The sequence below is a fragment of the Odocoileus virginianus genome, chromosome 22 (genome assembly GCF_023699985.2).
Source record: "Odocoileus virginianus isolate 20LAN1187 ecotype Illinois chromosome 22, Ovbor_1.2, whole genome shotgun sequence".
NCBI classification, from domain to species: domain Eukaryota; kingdom Metazoa; phylum Chordata; class Mammalia; order Artiodactyla; family Cervidae; genus Odocoileus; species Odocoileus virginianus.
The window spans coordinates 20,333,052-20,355,011 of record NC_069695.1 but is presented as its reverse complement, the minus strand read 5'-3'; the positions used below and the strand labels follow the sequence as shown (position 1 = coordinate 20,355,011).

The following is a 21,960-nucleotide window of genomic DNA, read 5'->3' as shown; positions in this document are numbered from 1 at the left end:
AACTGAACAATTCTCAAACATAATATGAGGATAGGAACACGTACTCAGGGACTTACAGTAAGAATAAAGATTATATGAACTTATATATATATACACATACACACACATATATAATAGAGATAATGTCTATTAAGTAAAAACTTATCCTTTGGAATTCAGAAGGTATTTTCATATGGAAATCATGTGGTAAGTGATGGTTAAGTTCCCATGGGGGGCCAATCCCTACAGCTTATTTAATTCATGATAGGGTTGAACCGTGATGGACTGTGGGATAGTTCCAAGGATCTTTTAGCCTGAGGGTGGGAGGGCTTTGGGGTGGGATGGTCAGTGCACTTGGGGGCTCTCAAGAGACCTGTGTGTAAGGGATGATAGCTCAGTCAACCTTCTCAGAGCAGAACAGAATCACTCGAGATTTCTTTGAAGGAACTGGCACATGGCCTTGTGGATAGCCTGCACATGACCAAGGGTGAGATCTGATGGGCAGGTTGGCGGGCTGGAAACTTCATGCCAGATCTGACATTGCTGTCTGCAGGCAGAGTTTCTTCTGCTCCTGAAAAGAATTTCTCTCTTATGCCTTTCACCTGATTAGATGAGGCCCACCTGCACTTTCAGGGGTAAGCTTCTGTCCTTAGTCGACTGATTGCAGATATTAATTCACATAATTCCTTCCCAGTGACACCTTGATTAGCATTTGACTAAATAACTGGGGCCCCAGCCCAGCCAGGTGGACACTCAGAACCAAGCATCACAGGTGGGAACTTGAGTGACGGCTTCTGGGGCAACGGGTGTGAGATTCCAGGGGCAGACAGGGCCCCACACCACTGGTTGATAGGCAGGCTGTCTTTAGTCGTGAGCTGTATATGCTCTGTTCATTCTCTAGGAGTTAGTTTGGGTCAAAACCTACAGGTAAGTATCAGCTCCTTGACCAGCTGCTCAGGAGTCCCACAGAGGTGGTCGAAGCAGAGGGAGCTTCGACTGTGTGGACTTTGCACCCAGTGCTTAGCGGAGCGCCTGCCAGTCACATGAATTTACTTAACAAGCTTTTTAAGGGCAAGGGGGTCATTTGTGATATATTTGCTTCTTGTTGATAAATGTAGAGGAAAAGCTACACATCACACCACACGGAATAAAAAGGCATCTCAGAGACTTCTGCATTCTGAAAGACCAATGGGACTTCCCTGGCTGTTCAGAGGTTAAGACTCTGAGCCCCCAAAGAGGGGGCATGGGTTCGATCCCTGGTCGGGGAGCTAAGATCCCACATGCCTAGTAGGGCGGCCAAAAAAAAAAAAAAAAAAAACCAAACTCAAGAATTCTATAATGACCTGCCTTCATAAAACAAATGTAGAGCTCACCTAAAAAAACAATTTACCTTAACAACACGCACATACTACTAATGTAACACCATCGCTATATTTTAAACTCACTCATTTACAAATCTGTCTCACCCACCCATTTGTAAGCAGCTAGAGAGGAGGGAAGATGTCACTCCTCTGCAGAGACTCTTATTCATGCCTACATTCCCAGTTCCAAGCAGACTACCCAATAAAATAAAAATAAAATAAAAGGAGACAAGATAAAAGTGCTCATGAAATCTTTGATTATATCACCTGAGTTACACCTGGGTTTTGGATCAGTTGGAATGTAAGTGTGGGAACCTTCATTCCTGGATTCTCCTCTACAAATGGCAGGGAAGCAGTCTGCCATCTGATGTTTGGAGTTGGGGGGCGCTATGCATGCAGGAGCTGGTGGGGGGTGTAGTATCACGGTGGTGGGTTTGGGGGATTGAATTTATAACTAGCATCCAGGAGACAGTCTTTGGTGGCCTCCAGGGAGCGGCAGTTGGCTGTTTCTGTGGTCTTCAGGGAACTGCAACCATAGCAGGGTGAATGGAATACTGTAGACCAAAGAGCTTCATCACCCAACCATGGCAGGACCAGCCAAAAGGACTCACCCTAAAACTGTTGTTTCTCCTGGTATATTGCAAAACACATTCTGTGGATCACTCATCCTTAGAAATGCTCTATGGAAGGGGGTTCCAAGAATGGAGGAGGTTTGGGAGGTGCTCTCTACTTTCCAGTTTTCTTAGAGTTGCCATTCATATTAGCATCTTAAAGATTGCAGTGTGCTCAGTCATTCAGTTGTCCCTTTGTGGTCCCATTGACTGTAGTCCACCTACAGACTGTAGGAAGTGGGTTGCCACTTCCTACTCCAGGGGATCTTCCCAACCCAAGAACTGAACCCACGTCTTATGCATTGCAGATGGATTCTTTACCACTTGCACCAACTGGGAAGCCCAGAAGATTGCAGAATGTTTGCTGATAGGAAAACCTGAGTATATTACTTGCTTTGTCAAATTCAATTCTTTCTCTTCAGACAAACATCTATTTACATCATGCTTTTGATAAATGTCATCATTTACAAATGAAGAAACTGAAACCCAAAATGTAAATTATAGTTTATACAGCTAATAAGTGGCAGAACTGGGCTAGAATTCAGATCTCTTCTCTTGGACCTGTGTGGTTTCAGCCTCGTGATACTGCAACTATTTATCCTCTGAACTCAACAAAATGAGAAAATGATTCATCTTCATGAGTTCTTTTCACAATTTGCAAAACTGTTTTGATCTTCCTCTATGGATATGCAAAGGACAAAAATGGAAGGTAGCTTCTGTGTGTAGATGGGAAAAATCACAACAAAATGCAGTCTTTGGGAACTTATACTTTTTGTAAAGCTTATGCCATGATTTGTTTCATTCAGAGGAATCTTTGCAAACAAAATACAGCAAATAGAGACATGAAAGTGGCATTGGCTTATAATAGGTACATGTCACATGTCATGCATTGAATCACGAGCCTAGACCATGGCAACCTTTTATGATAAAAACTACCATGAGTAAGAATCTTACTCAAGATAATGAATGATTTATCTTTGTAGAAAACTCTTTGCTAATGGCACATTCCATGATTCCTTCTATCCCTAAATATTGACTGGAATTCAGTCTTTAGAATTGTCTCATGTACATACATGGACACAGACCCACATTTCATATTCAACAATGGTGTTTTTCCAATACAGAAGTTGTGAACTCCTATAGACAGTAAAAATGCAGATATGTTTCATTTGAGAAAGACTGTTTTTTTTGAGGGGGGTCTTTTATTCCCGATCTTTACCTTCTGGGTAATGAGTCAAACTGACCTGATTTGGGTTCTTCAGATAGTCAAGCTTTCTGCTAGTAACAATGCTGGCTCTCTGTAATTCATGTACACCTCATTGCCACTCTATGAGTGGCACTTCACCTCCCACTCAAGTTTGCAATTGTTTGTGCAGAGGAAAAATTTTTGAATTAATAGAAAAGTATTAAATTAAGCTCTACTTATGATATTCCATTTGGCAAAAAGTAATTATTTTATTTTTCCCCTTGAGACAGACTTGGACAACTTCCAGAAAACAAAACAAAATAAACTCTTTTGTGTCAGGGTGTCCACAGAGAATTTTTTTTTTTTAAGAAGACATAGTTCTTAAATAAGAAAGAAAATTAAGTGGCTTCCTATTTTCTACCCAAACTAGTCAAATATTCCAATATCACTGGAAGAAGTCCCTAACAAGAGAATATTTTGGGGGGCTTGGTAGGACCTTGTGGGGTAGGAAGAGGCAGAAAAGGGAATATTTCTTTTCTTCTTTGGTTCAAAGTGCTCTAGATATAAATTTTGACCTGATTTCAGTTGTAATACATAATACAGGGCACAGAGGCAATAGAAACCCAGAAGTAGTTTTCCCCATTGGGTGTTTTAGGGATGGCTCTTTGAACAAGAATCACAAAAGTAACAACTGATTTTCTGCTCAATTTTGCAGGAGGTATACTTTTCTTGAATTTTCTATAGAGAAATACACTTATTTGTTTTTATCTACAAAACATCCCTCTTTTGTTCTTATATTATGGAAACAAAAAGGAGACATAAAAATTATGTCTGGGAGGCATTTGGGTATCATGAAATGTTTAAATCAGAACTTTCTAGTATGTGGAATCAATCATAGTAGAGAGAAACTAGAATCTCTAACCTGCTTCCCCTTTGAAGCATTAACCTAGGCTAATCCAGGAGGATTCAATTCAGATAAAATTTTACTATCTTTCAAGGTACTTGATGAAGAAGGGAATGGAAACCCACTCCAGTATTCTTGCCTGGGAAATCCTTTGGACAGAGGAGCCTGGCGGGCTACAGTCCATGGAATCACATAGGGTCACACATGACTTAGCGACTGAGCACAAGGTACTTGAGGATGTGGATTTATGAAAGAGAATTTGGAAAAATTCTATAATTGTATTACTTTAACTCACAATGAAAAATTGACAGCCCTTTTCTTGGTTGATGACATAAAGAAAGCACTGACTGAAAGACTGAATGTATAAAAATAATATCTGCAATATCTTCAACTGATGAATTAGCGTAAAGATTAATGGGCAATTCATTATGGCAGCATTTGTAAAAAGTTAAAAGGGTGATAATGATGTTTCTTTCCACGTATTTTTTAATTTAATTTTTATTTTTTATTGGAGGATAGTTGATTTACAATGTTGTGTTAGTTTTAGGTATACAAAGTGATTCTGTTATACACATACATATATCCATTCTTTTTCAGATTTATTTCCCATTTGGTTAATATAGAATACTGGGCAGAGTTCCCTGTGCTGTTATAGAAGGTCCTTGTTGATGATCTATTTTATATATGATAAGTGTGTTTATGTTAATCCCAAACTCCTAATTTTTCTCTTTTCTCCTTTTCCTTTTGGTAATCATAAGTTTATTTTCGAAGTCTGTGAGTCTATTTCTGTTTTGTAATAAGTTCCTTTGTATCATTTATTTAGATTCTACACATAAATGGTATCATATGATACTTGGCTTTCTCTGTGTGACTTACTTCACTTTATATGACAATCTCTAGGTCCATTCACATGACTGAAAATGGCATTATTTCACTCATTTTTTTTTAATGGCTGAGTAATATGCCATTGTATGTGTACCACATCTTCTTTATCTGTTCCTCTGTCGATAGACATTCAGGTTGCTTCTGTGTCTTAGCTATTGTAAATAGCACTGTAATGAACATTGGGGTACATGTATCTTTTAGAATTATGGCTTTCTCTGGATATATATGCCCAGGAGTAGGATTACTAGGTCATATGGTAGATCTGTTTGTGGTTTTTTTAAGGAACCTCCATACTGTTCTCCATAGTGGTGTACCAATTTACATTCTCACAAACAATATAAGATTCCCTTTTCTCCACACCCTCTCTAGCATTTATTGTTTGTAGACTTTTTGTTGATGGCCCTTCTGACAGGTGTGAGATAATAACCTCATTGTAGTCTTGATTTGCATTTCTCTAAGAATGAGTGACGTGGAGCATCTTTTCATGTGCTTTCTGCCCATGTGTCTTCTTTGGAGAAAAGTCTAGACCTTCTGCCCACTTTTCACTCGGGTTGTTAGTGTTTTTGACAATGAGCTGTTTGTATATTCTGGAGACAGATTAAGGAATTAATCTATGTATGTAAATATGCTAGCTCCTCAACATGTAGAATTTGATCTTCTTGAAGGCAGGGATTTTGTTTTGTCCAATTCTGTATTCTCAATGTCTGGAAGTGTGTCCAGCATACGGTATATGAGCATTAAACATTTGCTAAATAAATGAACACGTCTATGTAATGAAGCATCTCATAGCTCCTAACAAAAAAACAGGGTGGATCTCAGTACTAACAGAGACAAGACCCACATGGTTGGACCTTTGAGCAAGGTGGGTTTGAACTGCATGGATCCACTTATATGTGGATTCTTTTCAATAGTAAATGTTAGAGAACTACATGATTGTGATTTGGTGTTTAGTTGCTAAGTCGTGTCCAACTCTTTTGCAGCCCCACAGACTATAGCCTGCCAGGCTCCTCTATCCATGGGATTTCCCAGGCAAGAATACTGGAGTGGTTGCCATTTCCTTCTCCAGGGGATCTTCCTGACCCAGGGATTGAACCCACATCTCCCGCACTGGCAGGCGGATTATTTACCACTGAGCCACCAGGGAAGCCAGATCCAAAGATCTGGAGCCTCAGATATGGAGGGCCCACCTAGGGGAGAGCTGACTAAATTATATGCGAATTTTCTTCTTCGTGGAGGTTGGTGCCCCAACCCCCACGCTGTCCAAGGGTCAACTGTATATTTTATGAAGTAGAATGGCCACATGCTGAATAGTATTTATAGTGTATACACACACATATATGCATATATTTTTGAGCTTGAATATCTGTGAGAAATATGAGAAGGAAAATGTTAAATGATAGTAGTGGTGGTCATCTTTAGGAAGTAGTGGTGGGAGAACAGGCGCTGAAAACAGGGAAACAGGGGCTGACTTTTAACTCTGTACCATTCTGTACTGTTTGTATTTTTCCAGCATTAACCTGTATTAATCTTATTAAAATATGAATTCTGTGGGGAAAACTCCAAACCCACTTTTCTTTAAAGAAATAAAATCTGTGGAAAGACCACACATTTATAAGCATTCAAGTTTGCTTTTTAGAATTTCTGTCATCTTTACATGATCTCAATCTATAGGTTCTATTCCATCACTGGCAAAGATAATCTCAGGAACACGTTTTAACTGGAAATTGATGAAAACTGAGTAGGAGATCATAAGTTAGAATATTTTAAGAACTATTATTAAAGATATTTTGCTTTCCTATTTTTTCAGCTTGGGTTAGAATTTTATACTTAAAGCTAAGAAAATGCACATATAATCATATGCAAAGACCCGTATGTTCTGTATCACTCTGTGCCACTTATTTTCAATGAGATAAAACAGCTTACTTAAAGTTGAATTTCCCCATTGAGTTTAGACGAATCAGCTGTTTATCCAGCAGCACTTTGCTTAAAAATAGATGGGATGACATTTGTGGGTGCTTTTAAAAAATATCCTTTGGAGAAAGAAGCAGAACTCTAATGCCACTTTTACCATTTCCATTACATAAGAAAGGCACATTTTTTTTGTTACGAGGACTTCCTGTAACTTATTCTTCTTCCTCACCCGTATACTTTTAGAACAAGTAACAATCATTGGATGTATAAGGGCATCTCACCTGAATTTTATGTTTTAGTGACTGAAATTAATTTAATGGAAACCTTAAATATGATTAGAAAGAGTTTCTTCTGATTGCATATGGAGATTTCTTTTTTTCATCCTTCTAATTATGTGCTCTCCCATCATTCTTTTATCTGCTAGTTTTGAGCACCTGCTATGTGACAGGCACTGTGGTTACAAAAATGAACATAAAGATGATTTTGAGTGCATTTCACTTGATCTTATAGACCAATTTAATAATTGTGTATACCAACCTGCCAAAAATAAGAAGTGGTTGTTGTTACCTTAAACCTGCTGTCATACGATTCCACGGAGTCTAGGATAAGCATTAAAATAGGCTGAGCTGAAAATATATTGTCACCCCAAATTTCAAACTGAGTAGATATACAGGAGAACTCTAGTCAATTAAAGTATGAAATATTAAAATCAGTGTTCCAATCTTGGTAGCATTGCTGATGTAGCTAAGGATTAGGACACTGGGAGGAAATGAAACCAAATGCATCCTTTTCCTACCCAGAAAAATATACCTATGTTAAAATCCTACCAACCTTATTTATCTAAAAAATGTACTTTGGGAAACTGCATCTATTGGGTAATGTGAAAGAGGAAATCAGGTCCGTGTGAAGGTGGGGGTGTATGACATCACCAGGCCACATTCTTATCCTCGGTTTTTATGGAAGCTTGCTCTGAATTCTCATACAAGTAATGGGATTAGATTCTCTTTCTTTCTTTGTCAAGCATTCCCTGACCCTGGGTGCTGTGACACAGACAGCAGGTGAATAGTATCTGCCCGCAGGGGAGGAAAGTCACTTCCTCCTGCCTCCTGCTCTGCGACTTGAATACCTGGCTCACTCCATTGCTGGCCTGCCGCTGGCTGCCGCTCCCGGGCAGCCTGCCGCCAGAGCCATCACGGTGGGTGGTCAGGTTAAGAAGGAGAGAGGATTCTCAGCCACCCATTCATCCCTGGCCCGTGGGAATCCACCTCTCAGAGCCAGCCTGCCAGATACACTGTTTCATCACTCCTGTAGTTTCCTTTTCTTAGATTCTGTGAATGCTTTTAATGGTCTGGGTCACCCTCCCCACCAAGTACAGGGATTTTGTATTTTATTCTGAATAGCAAGGTATGGTTCTGAGCACCCTGTGGCATTTGAGAAAAGTGATAAATACTAATGATGAACAACCAAGCAGGCTCTCAGGCTCTCGCGGTCCTGAGGCTGGCTACAGAACTCAGAATGAGGGGAAAAATAAGTCAATTTTGAACACAAAAGCAAGATTTAGCCTCTCATTAGATCCAACTGCTCCATGTGAAAAAGTGTGTTAATAAAACAGCACTGGGATTTTTGAGGGGAGAGGCATGTGTGTGTGGACTAGGTTTTCAAGATGTGTTTTCCATCTTCCCAATTTGGGGTGTTATGATATAATAGGATTTCGAAATCCAAACATATGTTATTGTCTTTCTCCTTTCTCTTTTATGTTTAAACCTCTGCTATAATGAATTAGCTCTCCCTTCTCAGTAACTTAGAGTGTTTATTTCTTTTCTGTAGAAATGAAGCACTTAGACATAGATGATATTTAAGTCTATTTCCTCTTACGGTCCCTTCAACTCGATTTGTATGTGATTTTTGACTCTGTGTGAATACATTAATTTGGCCAAGCAATGACTACTATTAATATTATATTTCATACAACAGGGCTTCCCTCTTAGCTCAAATGGTAAAGAATCTGCCTGCAATTCAGAAGACCTGGGTTCTATCCCTGGGTTGGGAAGGTCCCCTGGAGAAGGGAATGGCAACCCACTATAGTATTCTTGCCTGGAGAATTCCATGGACAGACCATGGATTCTCAAAGAGTCAGAAATGACTGAGTGACTAACACTTTCACTTTCATCCTCTTCATAAACAAAACTTTCAAAAATTTCAAATTTTTACAAAATCTTAAGGCTTGATTTAGAATTCTGTTTTGAGAAAGCAAAATATCCCAGCTTATAAAAGTCATGTGCAAATATAATACATTTCTTCCTCTCTCTAGATTACTTGATAGTTTAGAAGAGACAATTAAAAAAAAAGACCAGTACATTACTAGTTGATGACATCTAATTTCTTAGTAACTTTAAAATAATATAGATTGGGATGAAGCCATTGAGTTAAAACTACAGAGAGGAGAGAGAGAAGGTAGGAACCATGTTAGAATAATAGCCAACCGTTTGTGATAAAGTTTCAGCAAGTGGGTAAAACAATTAGTTTTCCAGAGTAGCAAGAGAGAGTAAAAATATTACTGGTTTACTTGAAGTCATTGAAGAAATATTTAAGAAATATTAAATATTAACTTCAATATTAACTTGAAGTTAATTTAAGTCAATAACTTAAATATTAACTTCAATATTAACTTGAAGAAATACTAAAATGTTAGTTGGTCTTTTTTCAAGGCAATTGTTTTAAAGCAGTTCATCAGTTTTAATCATGCTGGCCAGGGTCTTTGAGATGTTAAGAATCAGTCCATTGTGTGGTTTATAAACAAAAAAGACTAGAAATATTCAGCAGTTGTAAAGCACAGAACTGGGCATGGTTGGTACACAAGCTTGTATCGCCTACGATACAATCGCCCACGATTGCCTTGTACAAAAGTGTTTACATTTTACATGTTTGATGCATGAGGGAAGGACAGAATTTTACTTCTCCCCACCATCACCCAATCTGGTAGCAAGCTGCAAGTTTTTCCTGTTCACATGCATGTGTGCATGCTCAGTCACGTCAGCTGTGTCTGACTCTGTGTGACCCCATGGACTGCAGTCCGTCTGGCTCCTCTGTCCATGGGATTCTCCAGGCAAGAATACTGGGGTGGGTTGCCATGCCCTCCTTCAGGGGATCGCCCCGACCCAGGGATTGAACCTGCGTCTCTTGTGTCTCCTACATTGGCAGGTGTGTTCTTTAGCACCATCGTCACCTGGGAAGCACCTTTCCTGTTCACACTAGTGAGTAAACTCTTAGAGCTTACTAACTATGCAATTTAAAGTTTACAAAATCCTTTCAAAAGATGTAGAATAAGGATAAAGTAGTTTCTAATTTAAACTTGAGGCTTGGACATACTACTTGGGCCTTTTGAATTGCTTGCTGTGGGTAGATGCTGTAGATATTTAATCACTTGATAATTTATTAGTAATGTATTTAATTCCTATAAGATAACTGAATATAACTGATATAATTGAAGTACAGTTGAGCTGGCTCCCCTGGTGGCTTGGTAGTTAAGAATCTGCCTGCTAATGCAGGGTTTGATCCCTGGGTCTGGAAGATCAAAGGAAACGGCAAGTCACTCCCATGGACAGAGGAGACTAATAAGGCTATAGTCCATGGAGGGTGCAAAAGAGTCTGACATGACTTAGCGACTAAACAACAACAACATAGTTGAGTTACAATATTGTGTTAGTTTCAGGTGTAGAGCATAGTGATTCAGTATTTTTGCAGATTATGCTCCATTTCCATTATTATAAGCAATGGGTGTAATTCCCTGTTCTATACAGCATATCCTTGTTGTTTATCTATTTTACATATAGTAGTTTGTATCTGTTAATCCTATACCTCTAATTTATCCCTCCCTCCTTCTCTCTTCCCTTTGGTAACCACAAGCTTTATTTCTATATCTGTGAGTCTATTCATGTATGTTTATTTTACTCAAAATATGAATATGACATTTTGACTACTGCTCTTACTTTTCATTTTTATTAAAAAGATAGTAGCAGCAATAATAAACAATAGTATTAAAATCATGCATTGAACACATTTATCTTTTTAAAAAAGTTGTGAATTTTAAACAATTTTTCCTCAAATCTGAAATATAGCAAGTAGGTAAAAATCTACTAGTGGTTTTTATTATACTTGAAAATAAATCAGTGTACATTTAACATGGTATTTTGTTGTTCTCTTTGGATAGCCTACTGCGGTTAAAAACATTACTGTAGGAGAAAGGCAAATTGGATCTGGAAGTCAAGAAAACTTGTTCTGAATTCTAGCTCAGATTTTGAGTTGTGTGAACCATACAACAGACAGCAAGGGGATTAATTAATATCTCTTTCATACAGTTCTGGTGTTACTTCTTCTTATAATTTCTTGCTTTTGAAAGAATAGGGTAGAAAAACCTTACTTTCTCTAGATGCTGATCCTAGAATTCATGAACTTTATGATTTTCATTACTCCATGATACCTGCCCACTGGATACAATGAACAAATCCACCCACTCATCCATTCACATTTATTTTTTTGTTCTTAAAGCCCCCTCATATACTTTTCTGTGTGTATGCTGTTTTCAGCTTTACTGAGCTAAAACTGATGTATCACACTGTGATCATTTAAGGAGTATAACCTATTGATTTTATGCACTTACATACTGTAAAATGGTGACCAGCATAGCTTTCAGTATGGTGAAAGCTTATCACATCACTTAAACACCATTTTTTAAAAAAATTTTTGCACTGAGAATGTTTAAAATCTACCCTCTTAGCAACCATTCATATTTATTGAGGGCTTCCTATATGCTAGGCACTATGGGAGCAGAAGATGCAAGTATTAATAGACTTACTTGCCCCCAGGGATCTCAATCTTTATTGGAGAGAAAGGTGGAATTAGTCGGGGGAGGGAAGCAAGAAGCACTCAAGTGTGGTTGCAATGAAGTGAAGGCATTGCTGTAAAATACATACTAGACAGTACAATGACCACAAAAGCTGCTTCAAGGAGGTCATCCTTGACCTGACACTTGGATGGTGGTCCAGACTGCCAGCTGGGCACGGGGAGAAGAGGGTGTTACGGGAGAGGAAACAGCATAAGTGGACGCATGGCCTTGAGGAAAGGCAGTGTGTTCTACCGGAAGCACCAGATTAGGGACAATACATGGAGAATTGAGAACTTCACTGCAGACCGAGCCTCTCTGGGTGGGGCCCCTCTGGAGATGTAACTGGAGGCACCGGATCTCCTGCTACTGCTCTCGACTTGGTTTAAAGCGCAGCAGGTCTTTTTCAAAATGCCTTTTTTGGACTGCCGTTTAGTATTAGTAAAGGGCACTGAGAACAACAGAAAATGGGTCCTTTTGTTTCTGTGGATCTGTTCCAAGTCCACATTTCTTCCCCTTCTCAGGGAACTCCCGCAACCATCCGTGCTTTCTTCTGAATAGAACACTCCTTGCTGAGCCTGGCCTTCCGCCCTCTGCTCCGCACCCTCCCCGCCCACCACATCCCACCCTCGCCCACCACTCAGCACCTCCATCTCCACAAGACCTCTCTTCTGGTTATGCCTAAAACCCCACCCGGGCGACACCCTTCCACCTTCTTCTCCTGGCCCTCCTTTAACACAGGCACTGCAGCATCTCCGGCCACATTTCAGGCGCACAGCTAATACGCAGAGGGTCTCCCCACCTCCCTCAGCATGCAGCAGCCTCTGTAATACCCCCTTTCTTTACTGGAATCACCTTTCATTTCTCGAAGTATCACCACTGTATTAGTTTCCTGAGGCTGCCATATCAAATGACACACACTCAGTGGCTTCAAACAGCTCACATTTCTTCTCTGACACTTCCGGAGGTCAGAAGTCCACACTGATTAACTTGGCTAAAATCAAGCTATCAGCAACCCTGAACTCCCTCTGGAAGTCCTAGGTGGAGGGTCCATGTCCTTGTCTCACCCACCTTCTCTCCACTTCAAAACCAACAGCCCAGCATCTTCAAATCTCTGTTTCAGTGGTCACGTGGCCTTCCCCTGCGGTCAAGTCTCTATCTGTTTCCCTCTTACAAGGACCCTTGTAGTTCCCTTGAGGGGAATGGAGTCCTCTCATTATTATCATGCATTATTATCCATTATTCCAGGATAATCTTCCCATCCCAAGATCCTTAGCATAGTCGCACCTGAGAAGTCACATTTGCCATCAACAGTCACATTCACAATTTTCTAGGGTGAGGGTGGGCCATATTCAGGGCCATTTTTCCATATACACCCTCCATCCTGCCCTAACCACCGACATGACCAACGTGGAAGAGGACTTACTCTGTGCCAGGAAGACATTTTATGAGCTGGGCACCATTATTATCTATATAACAGATGAGGAAACTGAAGCACAGAAAAGTCAAATGACATCTCAAGTCCTCATAGATAGAGAAATAGTAGAAAGAGCCTTCAAACTGAGCTCCATCACTCTTGAAAGCCTCTGCCCCTCACACGACAATGTATTATTGTCCCTTCATTTTTGGGACCATGTGTGTCTGTATGGTGGTTTGGATTCCCAGGACCCTGAAGACAATCACGGCAGACACAAAATGGATCATTGCCCAGAAGTTGTATACGCCCCTTCTCGAGTTGTACTTCTAGCGACTTCTCCCGCAGAGAGCAGCGCTGATGAAGTGGGTGGGTGGTAAAAGCAGCAGTCTGCTGCCCCTTGAAAGGCCAGTGGAAGCCCCCTAAGTAGTCTGACGTCAAGCCATGACTGATGAACGTGGAGATCTAACTGGGCTCAGGCAAAAGCGCTGTGGAAAGAGTAATCACAGAGCAGGACCAGGAGAAAAATCTGTGTTGAAAAGGACAATGGAAATGCAGCAGAAATGTGAGACCCAGTGACTCTCACCATGGAGAGAGCAAGAAAGGCAGAAAACTCCAGCCAGCTCTAAAGCTGGAGAAGAAAGAATACAGCACAAAGGAAGGTACTTTCAGGTTAACAATGATGGAAAAATACACTCGGGATGGACCAGGGGAGGTTAGGAAGCAAATGAACAGGCAGGCAGTGAAAAAGCAAGGGTTTTTCTACCATTCGCCATTCATTTTCTGTTTCTGGACATTTATTAGATTTTCTCTGAAAATGTGACTCCTTTATTTCAAGAATCTTTACCTATCACTTAAGTCACAGATTCCCAGTCACGTCATCATCATCCATTACAGCTTAATTACAATTGTTGTACGGCTTTTTGCTTACCACTGTTTATTCTTTATCTTTCCCTATTGTTATGATTAGCTTATTTGATGGGCAACTTTTTTGAGGATTTTCCTCAAATATGCTCTGTGAGTGATATATTCTCTGAATCCTTACTTAAGTGCTAATGTCTTCTCTTGTTGTGGTTTAGTTGCTCAGTTTATCTGATTCTTTTTCAACCCCATGGACTGTAGCCCACCAGTCTCCTCTGTCCGTGGGATTTTCTGGGCAAGAATATTGGAATGGTTTGCCATTTCCTTCTCCAGGTAGCTATTCATTTTTAAGATTAAATTTATTTTCCCCTACTCTAAGGCAGCAAGGGGCCACGTGGTGGATAGAAAGAGCTGGCTCCAGGAGTCAAACAGACTGGAGGGGTCCATTCATTAGCATCAGTGTTACTCAGGGCAACTTGAGCCTCAGTTCTCCTGTTTACAAAATGGGAATAAGAACGTGGAGATTAAAGAATGCATATGAAAGGCACTGGCAGAATACTTTGCAGGAATGAGTAACAGAGAATCCTTGCTTTCAGTTTCTGTAACCTCATCAGAACAAAAGTTAATGAAGTCATTTAAGAGGCCAAGTTTCCATTCATGCGTTCGGACAGAATTTCCTTTGGGCTTGTTTGTGGCCACGACTGTGAATAAGAGACCAGATATCTACCATCATGGAATTGATCGGCTAGTGGAATAGTCAACTCTATGTAAGACATGAAAAGGAAATAACAGATAGGTGAGAATTATGGAGAGATATTGGACTCAACTATGGCCAGTCACAGAGGACTTCCTGGAGGAAGAGACATCTCAGCCAAGACTAAAAGGCTGAAAAGGGGTAAGTAGAGAAGAGAGGAGTTTGGGGAGAGTGGATACAAGAGATAAGAGAGGAAGAAGCTCATGAAAAGGCCCTGAGAAGGAGAGAACAGAACCCAGGAGAAAATGAAAAGTACATCAGTGTGTCTGAAATGCAGAGTGGACACAGGGAGTGTTGAGAAGTTAGGCTGTGGAGGAAAAAGGTTCCCCATTATGTCACACCCTGTAAATCATGGTAAGAAGTCTTGAACTCCACCATTGGGAGTATGGAGGACCCACTGAAGGATTTAGTAAGTAAAAGATTTACTGATTCTATTTGTATTTTAGAAATGTCATTTGGACTCTAGTACATAGAATGAATTGGATTAAAGGAAACCTAGAGGCTCGAAGACCACATAGGAGTTATTTATACTAATCTAGGAGAGAAACTATGGCGATTCAATGGGGCAGCAGCTGATGAAGGGACGAAGAGAAGTGAATAGAAATAGAGTCTATTAGACTTGGTGACATTCCCACCCCTTCATTCATCCATCTGACTAACTCATAGGAGTCTACCTTAAGTGATATGAGGGGAGGTAGAGGGGAAAGTGAAGGTTTTCCCCTCTGTTTCTGGGTTGGAAAAAAGGGGTAGACAGTTGTCCTATTTATAAGAGTAGGAAATGCAGGTTAAGGAGGCCAGTTTTAGAGATGCTCTTTTGAGCTTACCTTTGTGGCTTCTTCCCAGGTGGCTCAATGGTAAAGAATCTGCCTGTCAATGCAGGAGACGCAGGTTCTATCCCTGGGTTGAGGACATCCCTGGAGCAGGAAATGGCCACCCATTCCAGTCCTGGAGAATGCCATGGACAGAGGAGCCTGGTGGGCTACAGTCCACAGGATCACAAAGAGCTGGACATGACTGATCATGCACATAGGCACACACCTTACTTTCGTAATGCAGACAGTCTGCCAGCCTGTGTGCATCAATGAGGTAACCTTAATGATATTAACCAAGTCTAGCGTTATTCCAGTCCTCTCTCATCTTTGCTCCTCCTCCACTTAATTCTGATTGTCTCCAAGAATGGGCTTCACGTGTATTTGGGAACAAATCTGTCTGCCGCCTTCTGCTCAAGCCTCCTTGCCATGTGCCAGGAACTTGTTAGGATGGTGGGCCATCTGTGACCGTGCTGCTGCCTCAGTTAACCACTGTCTTCAGTGGATGGCTGCGCTGTGGTCTGTGCTGTGTGTGTGGTGGGGGGTGGGGGGTGGGGAGCGAAGGCACAGTTGCTGCGTTCTCTAGATTTTCTCCATTAATTAACTAACCCAGGGAGTTAATGTGTGAGTCTGTAGGTAACACCCGCCTTCATCTGGCATCACTCAGAGTGCCTGAAAGGACTAGGAACTTTGCATCTCACGTTGAAGGGTGAGTGGTAAACATTGTAGACACAAAGAATCATGAAGAGGACGCTGGTCAAAAACTTTGCATTTGAAATCATCAGGTTGGCTTTAGGTAGCAGTAGTGGATAAAAAGTCACGCTGGTATCAAAGTTTTCTTACTGTACAAATGACAGAAAATAGACAGCAACTTTGAGGTTATCAAAGTTTTCTAGTTTGTTTCTTCCAACTTTCCAAAGGACACAATGCAACTCATAGGCTCTGGACCGATGATGCTGGGGAGAAGGGAAATATCAGGGGGGAAACACCAGAAATAAAGAAACAATAAAAGTGCAGGGGACAGTCAAGGATGGTCTGGAGTGATGAGGTATGAGAGAGAAATTGGGGAAAGAGGGAAAGAAAATGAACACCTCCCAAACCCCAAAGAGCCCGCCATATTTGACCTTCCAACCGAGTCCCACACGCAGAGAAGAGCCGTGAAATTGAACATATTTTAAAACCTTGAAGTATGACTAGGTAACATATGTTCTTAAAAATGAGCTGTGATAGACTCAAATGCTACACTCCTACTTCTCATAGGTTTACTAAAGTAGAGGTTTTTCCCCAGAGAAATGTCTAAAATTTGTAGGTGGAACAAGGGGGACATGTAAAGGGAACTCAGTCTTTAGTAGTGGCTGGTCCTTGTCTGTATACTTAGCACCCATTTACACTTCTAGGAAAAACAGATACTGCGAACAATCTAGAGGATGGGGAGAAGAAAAATTCTTGCTTTTCTATAAGAGCCTGATTGCAATGTTTAAAGATTTCCGCGAAACAAAAATATCTGGTGGCACAGCTCGTTTCCCACGCAGAAAAACAAAATGGGAAGGTCAGGTAGGAAGAAGAGAACCATTTCCTTTCCATGTCTCCAAAATTTCCCACATACTTGGCTGTTTTGAATAGATCTTCTGAAATATCTTTTGAGGTCACCTACTTTGAGAGAATAGAGACTCTGGTTTTCAGGTGACACAGCAGTGAGCCCAGAAAACAGAAATCACATTTTTCATTTTTGTCGTTCTTAAGAGAAAAGAAAAGATGGTAATTTCTTCCCCATCTTGCTAAGCTTTTGCTAGTCTCAGGGATTTGTGCTCCGATCTGCCTAAAATAAAAATCCTTGTGTTAAACCCTGAGAAGCTAGATCACAAAAAAGAAAACCCAACCTAGTAATTGTTTTATCACTTTTAGTTTTTAAGATAGAGTAGCTAAGGTAGCCATGAAAATCTCACAGGGATCTGATGGTTTTTTATCCCCCGAACTTCATGGGACAAACAAGTACATTTTCCACACAAACAGAAATCCTTGCAGCTCCGGTAAATCAAGAAAGTAATAAGGAAAATGCACATTACCGGCAGGCTGCTGTTTTAAAAACACAATCTCACCAAATAAAACCCACCTAAACCGGAGCTGTGGAATAATTTTAGCAATTGAAAATTACTACCTTCTCTAGGATAACATGTACTTAGAAATGAAATGACTCATAAACCAACATGATGTATGTATTCTGCTTTCCTTAGAGCATATTCAACGTTAATTTACAACACATCACGCTAAATACATTCAGTCACCAGGGCTTCAATCATTTTATCTGTCTTTGCTGTATCTACCTACGTGGCTCTTTAGCTAAATTCACTTTTCACTACAGATGATAACACTATTATTATACAGATGCTGTTCTTACTAAAAAGCTGGATTTCTCCCTCAGCCCCTCCAGTACCATAAGCAACCAAATCAAAGGAAAAGGGTACACTGGAGGGTACTCTGTATTAAACTGTTCATCCCAAATTCACAGACATTGTGAAACATGAAAGTAACTCCAGCACGTTAAAAGAAAAATTATGGATTAGCACGGGAAGCAAACACAGAGACTATTTATCTTGTTTTCCATAGCCCAGAATTGCCCTTAGCTTACCTTATTAGCTGAAATGCCAAACAGAATGTCTTTATGGAAAAGCAAGTTCATTATTCATCTCAGCTTTGATTAGGTCTAAAGCAGCAGAGAACATTTAGCTTCTCCCTGTGATTTGCCGATGCAAAGTGGGTGAGTAAGGCAGTAAACACAGAACTTGGGAGGTGGGGAGTGGATGGCTCACAACTCCAGACTCAAAACTTTGCATTTTCATTCATATGAAGATACTTAATGAAATCAGATCTTATCACCAGAGAAGAACACTGAAGTGACTTCTTAGAGGAGATGTTTTTTTAAGCCCATGCACTTTGGCAGAGCAGTTGCAGTTATCATGACCTGCCTGTTCACTGTCCCAACAAAATTACCTCGCTGTCCATCTTTAGCTTGGTGGAATCTGGGGCTATTGATTCACTTTGCAGCACGTCAGTGGATTATATATATTTTTTGTCAAGGAGAAATCTATGTGGGGGACTGATCTCTGCAATTTTCTTTAAAACAAAACAAAACAAAACTTGCTTGTCTGACCCATGATGGAAATATAGATGCATTTCACAATTTTGACATTAGGTGTACAGATACACACAACATTGTGTTGGATGCAATGACAGAGATATTAGGGGTCCAGGAGTAAACCATCAATAGACATCTGTCCTTAGGACATAAAATTCTCTTTTAGGGAAAAGTCATATTCCTTAACAATTCATTAATTCTCTTCAAATGAATTAAACATCTTTTAGAAAGCGTTGGGCAAATACTTTTGATTTTCTAAAAAATGACTTCTGTAGAAATCATCCCAGAAGAACCTTATTTAGTAAAAGTGTTACATTTCCAGCTGGGCAAAGGAGCTGTTGCAGCTTCCCCTTTCAAGTGTTTTGCTTCACAGAACTTGAGCAGTCTCATCTATTAAAATCCAGCTTTACCAAGTAAAACGTGCAACCACAACAGTAAGACAAGTCCTGGGTAATCAGTAGATAAGGAGAGCGTTACTGAGCAAAGCAATGTCAGCCTTAAAGACTTTTTAGACCTTTCTTGACTTCGTCACCACACAAAATCAAGCCCCCATTCTCCTCTCCTGAATAAATGAGAGCATGGCTGCTTCTAATGAGAGATGGTAAAGAAAAAGCAATAATGACAGATTTGCAAAATGTTAAACAGAGAGTTACTGAATGACTCAGCAATTCTGCTCTTAGGTGTATACTTGAGAGAAATGAAAACACGTGTTCACCCAGAAAGTTGTACACAGATGCTCACAGCATCACTGCTGACAAGAGCCTCAAAACGGAAACAGTTTTAATCCATCAGTTGATGAATAGATATAAAAATGTGATAGAGCCATACAGTGGAATGTTATTTGGTATTAAAAATCAAGTATTGGCACATGCTGTAACATGGATGAATCCTGAAAACAGTTTGCTGATTCAAAGAAGCCAGTCACAGAAGATCACATAGTGTATGATCCCATTTATAAGAAATTTCCAGAAGAGGCAGAATTTATAGACAGAAAGTAGCTCAGTGGTTGCCCTGAGCTTGGGGGCAGTATACTAGCAAGGGGATACAAATGGGTACCAGGTCTCTTACTGGAGTGCTGAAAATGTTCTTCTATTAGGTGGTGGTGATGTTTACACAACTCCGTGAATATACTAGAGCCACTCAGTTGTATATTTTAAATAGGTGTATTTTATTTTTGCATATACTATCTCAAACTATTTAGGTTTGCAAATGCTATCTCAACATATATGCTGAGTGCCAAAGAATTGATGCTTTCAAATTGTGGTGCTGGAGAAGACTCTTGAGAGTCCCTTGGAAGAAAGTGCCAGGGAAATACCAATAACCTCAGATATGCAGATGACACCACACTTATGGCAGAAAACAAAAAGGAACTAAAGAGCCTCTTGATGAAAGTGAAAGAGGAGAGTGAAAAAGCTGGCTTAAAACTCAACATTCAAAAAACAAAGATCATGGCATCTGGTCCCATCACTTCATGGCAAATAAATGGGGAAACAATGGAAACAGTGACAGACTTTATTTTTTTGGGCTCCAAAATCACTGCAGATGGTGACTGCAGCCATAAAATTAAAAGATGCTTGCTCCTTGGAAGAAAAGCTATGACCAACCTAGACAGCATATTAAAAAGCAGAGACATTACTTTGCCAACAAAGGTCCATCTAGTCAAAGCTATGGTTTTTCCAGTAGTCATGGATGGATGTAAGAGTTGGACCGTAAAGAAAGCTGAGCACCAAATAATTGATGCTTTTGAACTGTGGTGTTGGAGAAGACTCTTAAGAGTCCCTTGGACTAAAAGGAGATCAAACCAGTCAATCCTAAAGGAAATGAGTCCTGAATATTCATTGGAATAACTGATGCTGAAGCTGAAGTTCCAGTTCTTTGGCCACCTGTTGCAAAGAACTGACTCATTTGAAAAGACCCTGATGCTGGGAAAGATGGAAGGCAGGGGAAGGGGATGACAGACGATGAGATGGTTGAATGGCATCACTGACTCGATGGACATGAGTTTGAGCAAGCTCCAGGAGTTGAAGTACAGGGAAGCCTGGTGTGCTGCAGTCTATGGGGTCACAAAGAACTGGACGGGACGGAGCAACTGAATTGAACTGGACAGGACAGCAAGGAGATCAAGCCAGTCAATCCTAAAGGAAATCAACTCTGAATATTCATTGGATGACTATTCATTCATCACTCTTTCTCATTATCTAATAAAAAACAAGTCTCCCCCTGATGCAAAAGCTGGATCTCCAATACTTTGGTCACCTGATGTGAGGAGCCGACTCATTGGAAAAGACCTTGATGCCGGGAAAGATTGAAGGCAGGAGGAAATGAGGGTGGCAGAAGATGAGATGGTTAGATAGCATCACTAACTCAATGGGCATGAATTTGGGCAAACTCCAGGAGATAGTGAAGGACAGGGGAGCCTGGCATGCTGCAATCCATGGGGTCACAAAGAGTTGGACACAACTTAGTGACTAAACAACAACAAAATAATACAATTATTAGTTATGACAATTACAAGAATTTGTTATACATAATAAATTCTGTTATATATAATAGACAACATTCTATTGTATGGAATTTATCATATATAACAAAGATGGGGAAAATGTAAAGATAACCTCAAACTTGGAAATCCATGAGGACTCATGGGATATACACCTATCTAAAGAACCTTGTGTGCTGGTGTTTCATCAAGGCTAATTTTCAATAAGAAAAAAAAAATCCCAAATCTCAGTGAGAGCAAGAGGAAGAAGAAGAGAGGGATAGAGGAGGAAGATGGGGAGAAAGAGGAAGGAGGGACTTGTTTTGATTAGATAATGAGAAAGGGCAGATGATTTAAGAAGGAAACTAGGATCAGCAAACCTTAATTCTGATGATATAACAGCACAAGATCAAGATGAGAACAAAAGAAGAAAGCCTTTAAAAGAGACCAAAAGAATTGAACAAGGAGGGTTTTGAAGTGCTCAGATGAAAGGAACTTGTTTCTAGAATGAGAGATGGGTTCGCAATCAAGGGAGAATATAGATAAGTGATGAGCCTCCACAAGAACTGTATCAAGAGTGCTGAAGCCCAGAATGAAATGAAGTTTGAATTAAATAATAGAAAGAATAAAAAAGCCAGGGACAGTAAAAAAAAAAAAAAAAGCCCTTTTAAAAAGCATATTAAAAAAAAAAAGCATATGAATTGGAACAAATAGAAGAATAAGGACAATCCCAAGACTTGGTCCAGATGGTGTAATGTGAGCAGATGATGATGAAGGAGGAGGAAGGG

The 21,960-nt window shown here is 40.2% G+C and overlaps 1 protein-coding gene across 11 annotated transcripts in view; it reads right to left on the bottom strand.

The window, feature by feature from the left end:
* The window catches only part of DLGAP1 (DLG associated protein 1), a 760,977-nt gene that overhangs the window by 235,946 nt on the left and 503,071 nt on the right, over nucleotides 1–21,960 (bottom strand). The window contains exon 1 of one of the 11 annotated variants that reach the window (XM_020888594.2): nucleotides 18,187–18,329. The exons of the other annotated variants lie outside the window; for them this stretch is intronic. Within the exon in view, the coding sequence (XP_020744253.1) occupies nucleotides 18,187–18,237 (51 nt within the window). The 5' untranslated portion in view covers nucleotides 18,238–18,329. Of the gene's footprint in view, nucleotides 1–18,186; nucleotides 18,330–21,960 lie in introns of those variants that run through there. 11 annotated transcript variants of the gene reach the window in all.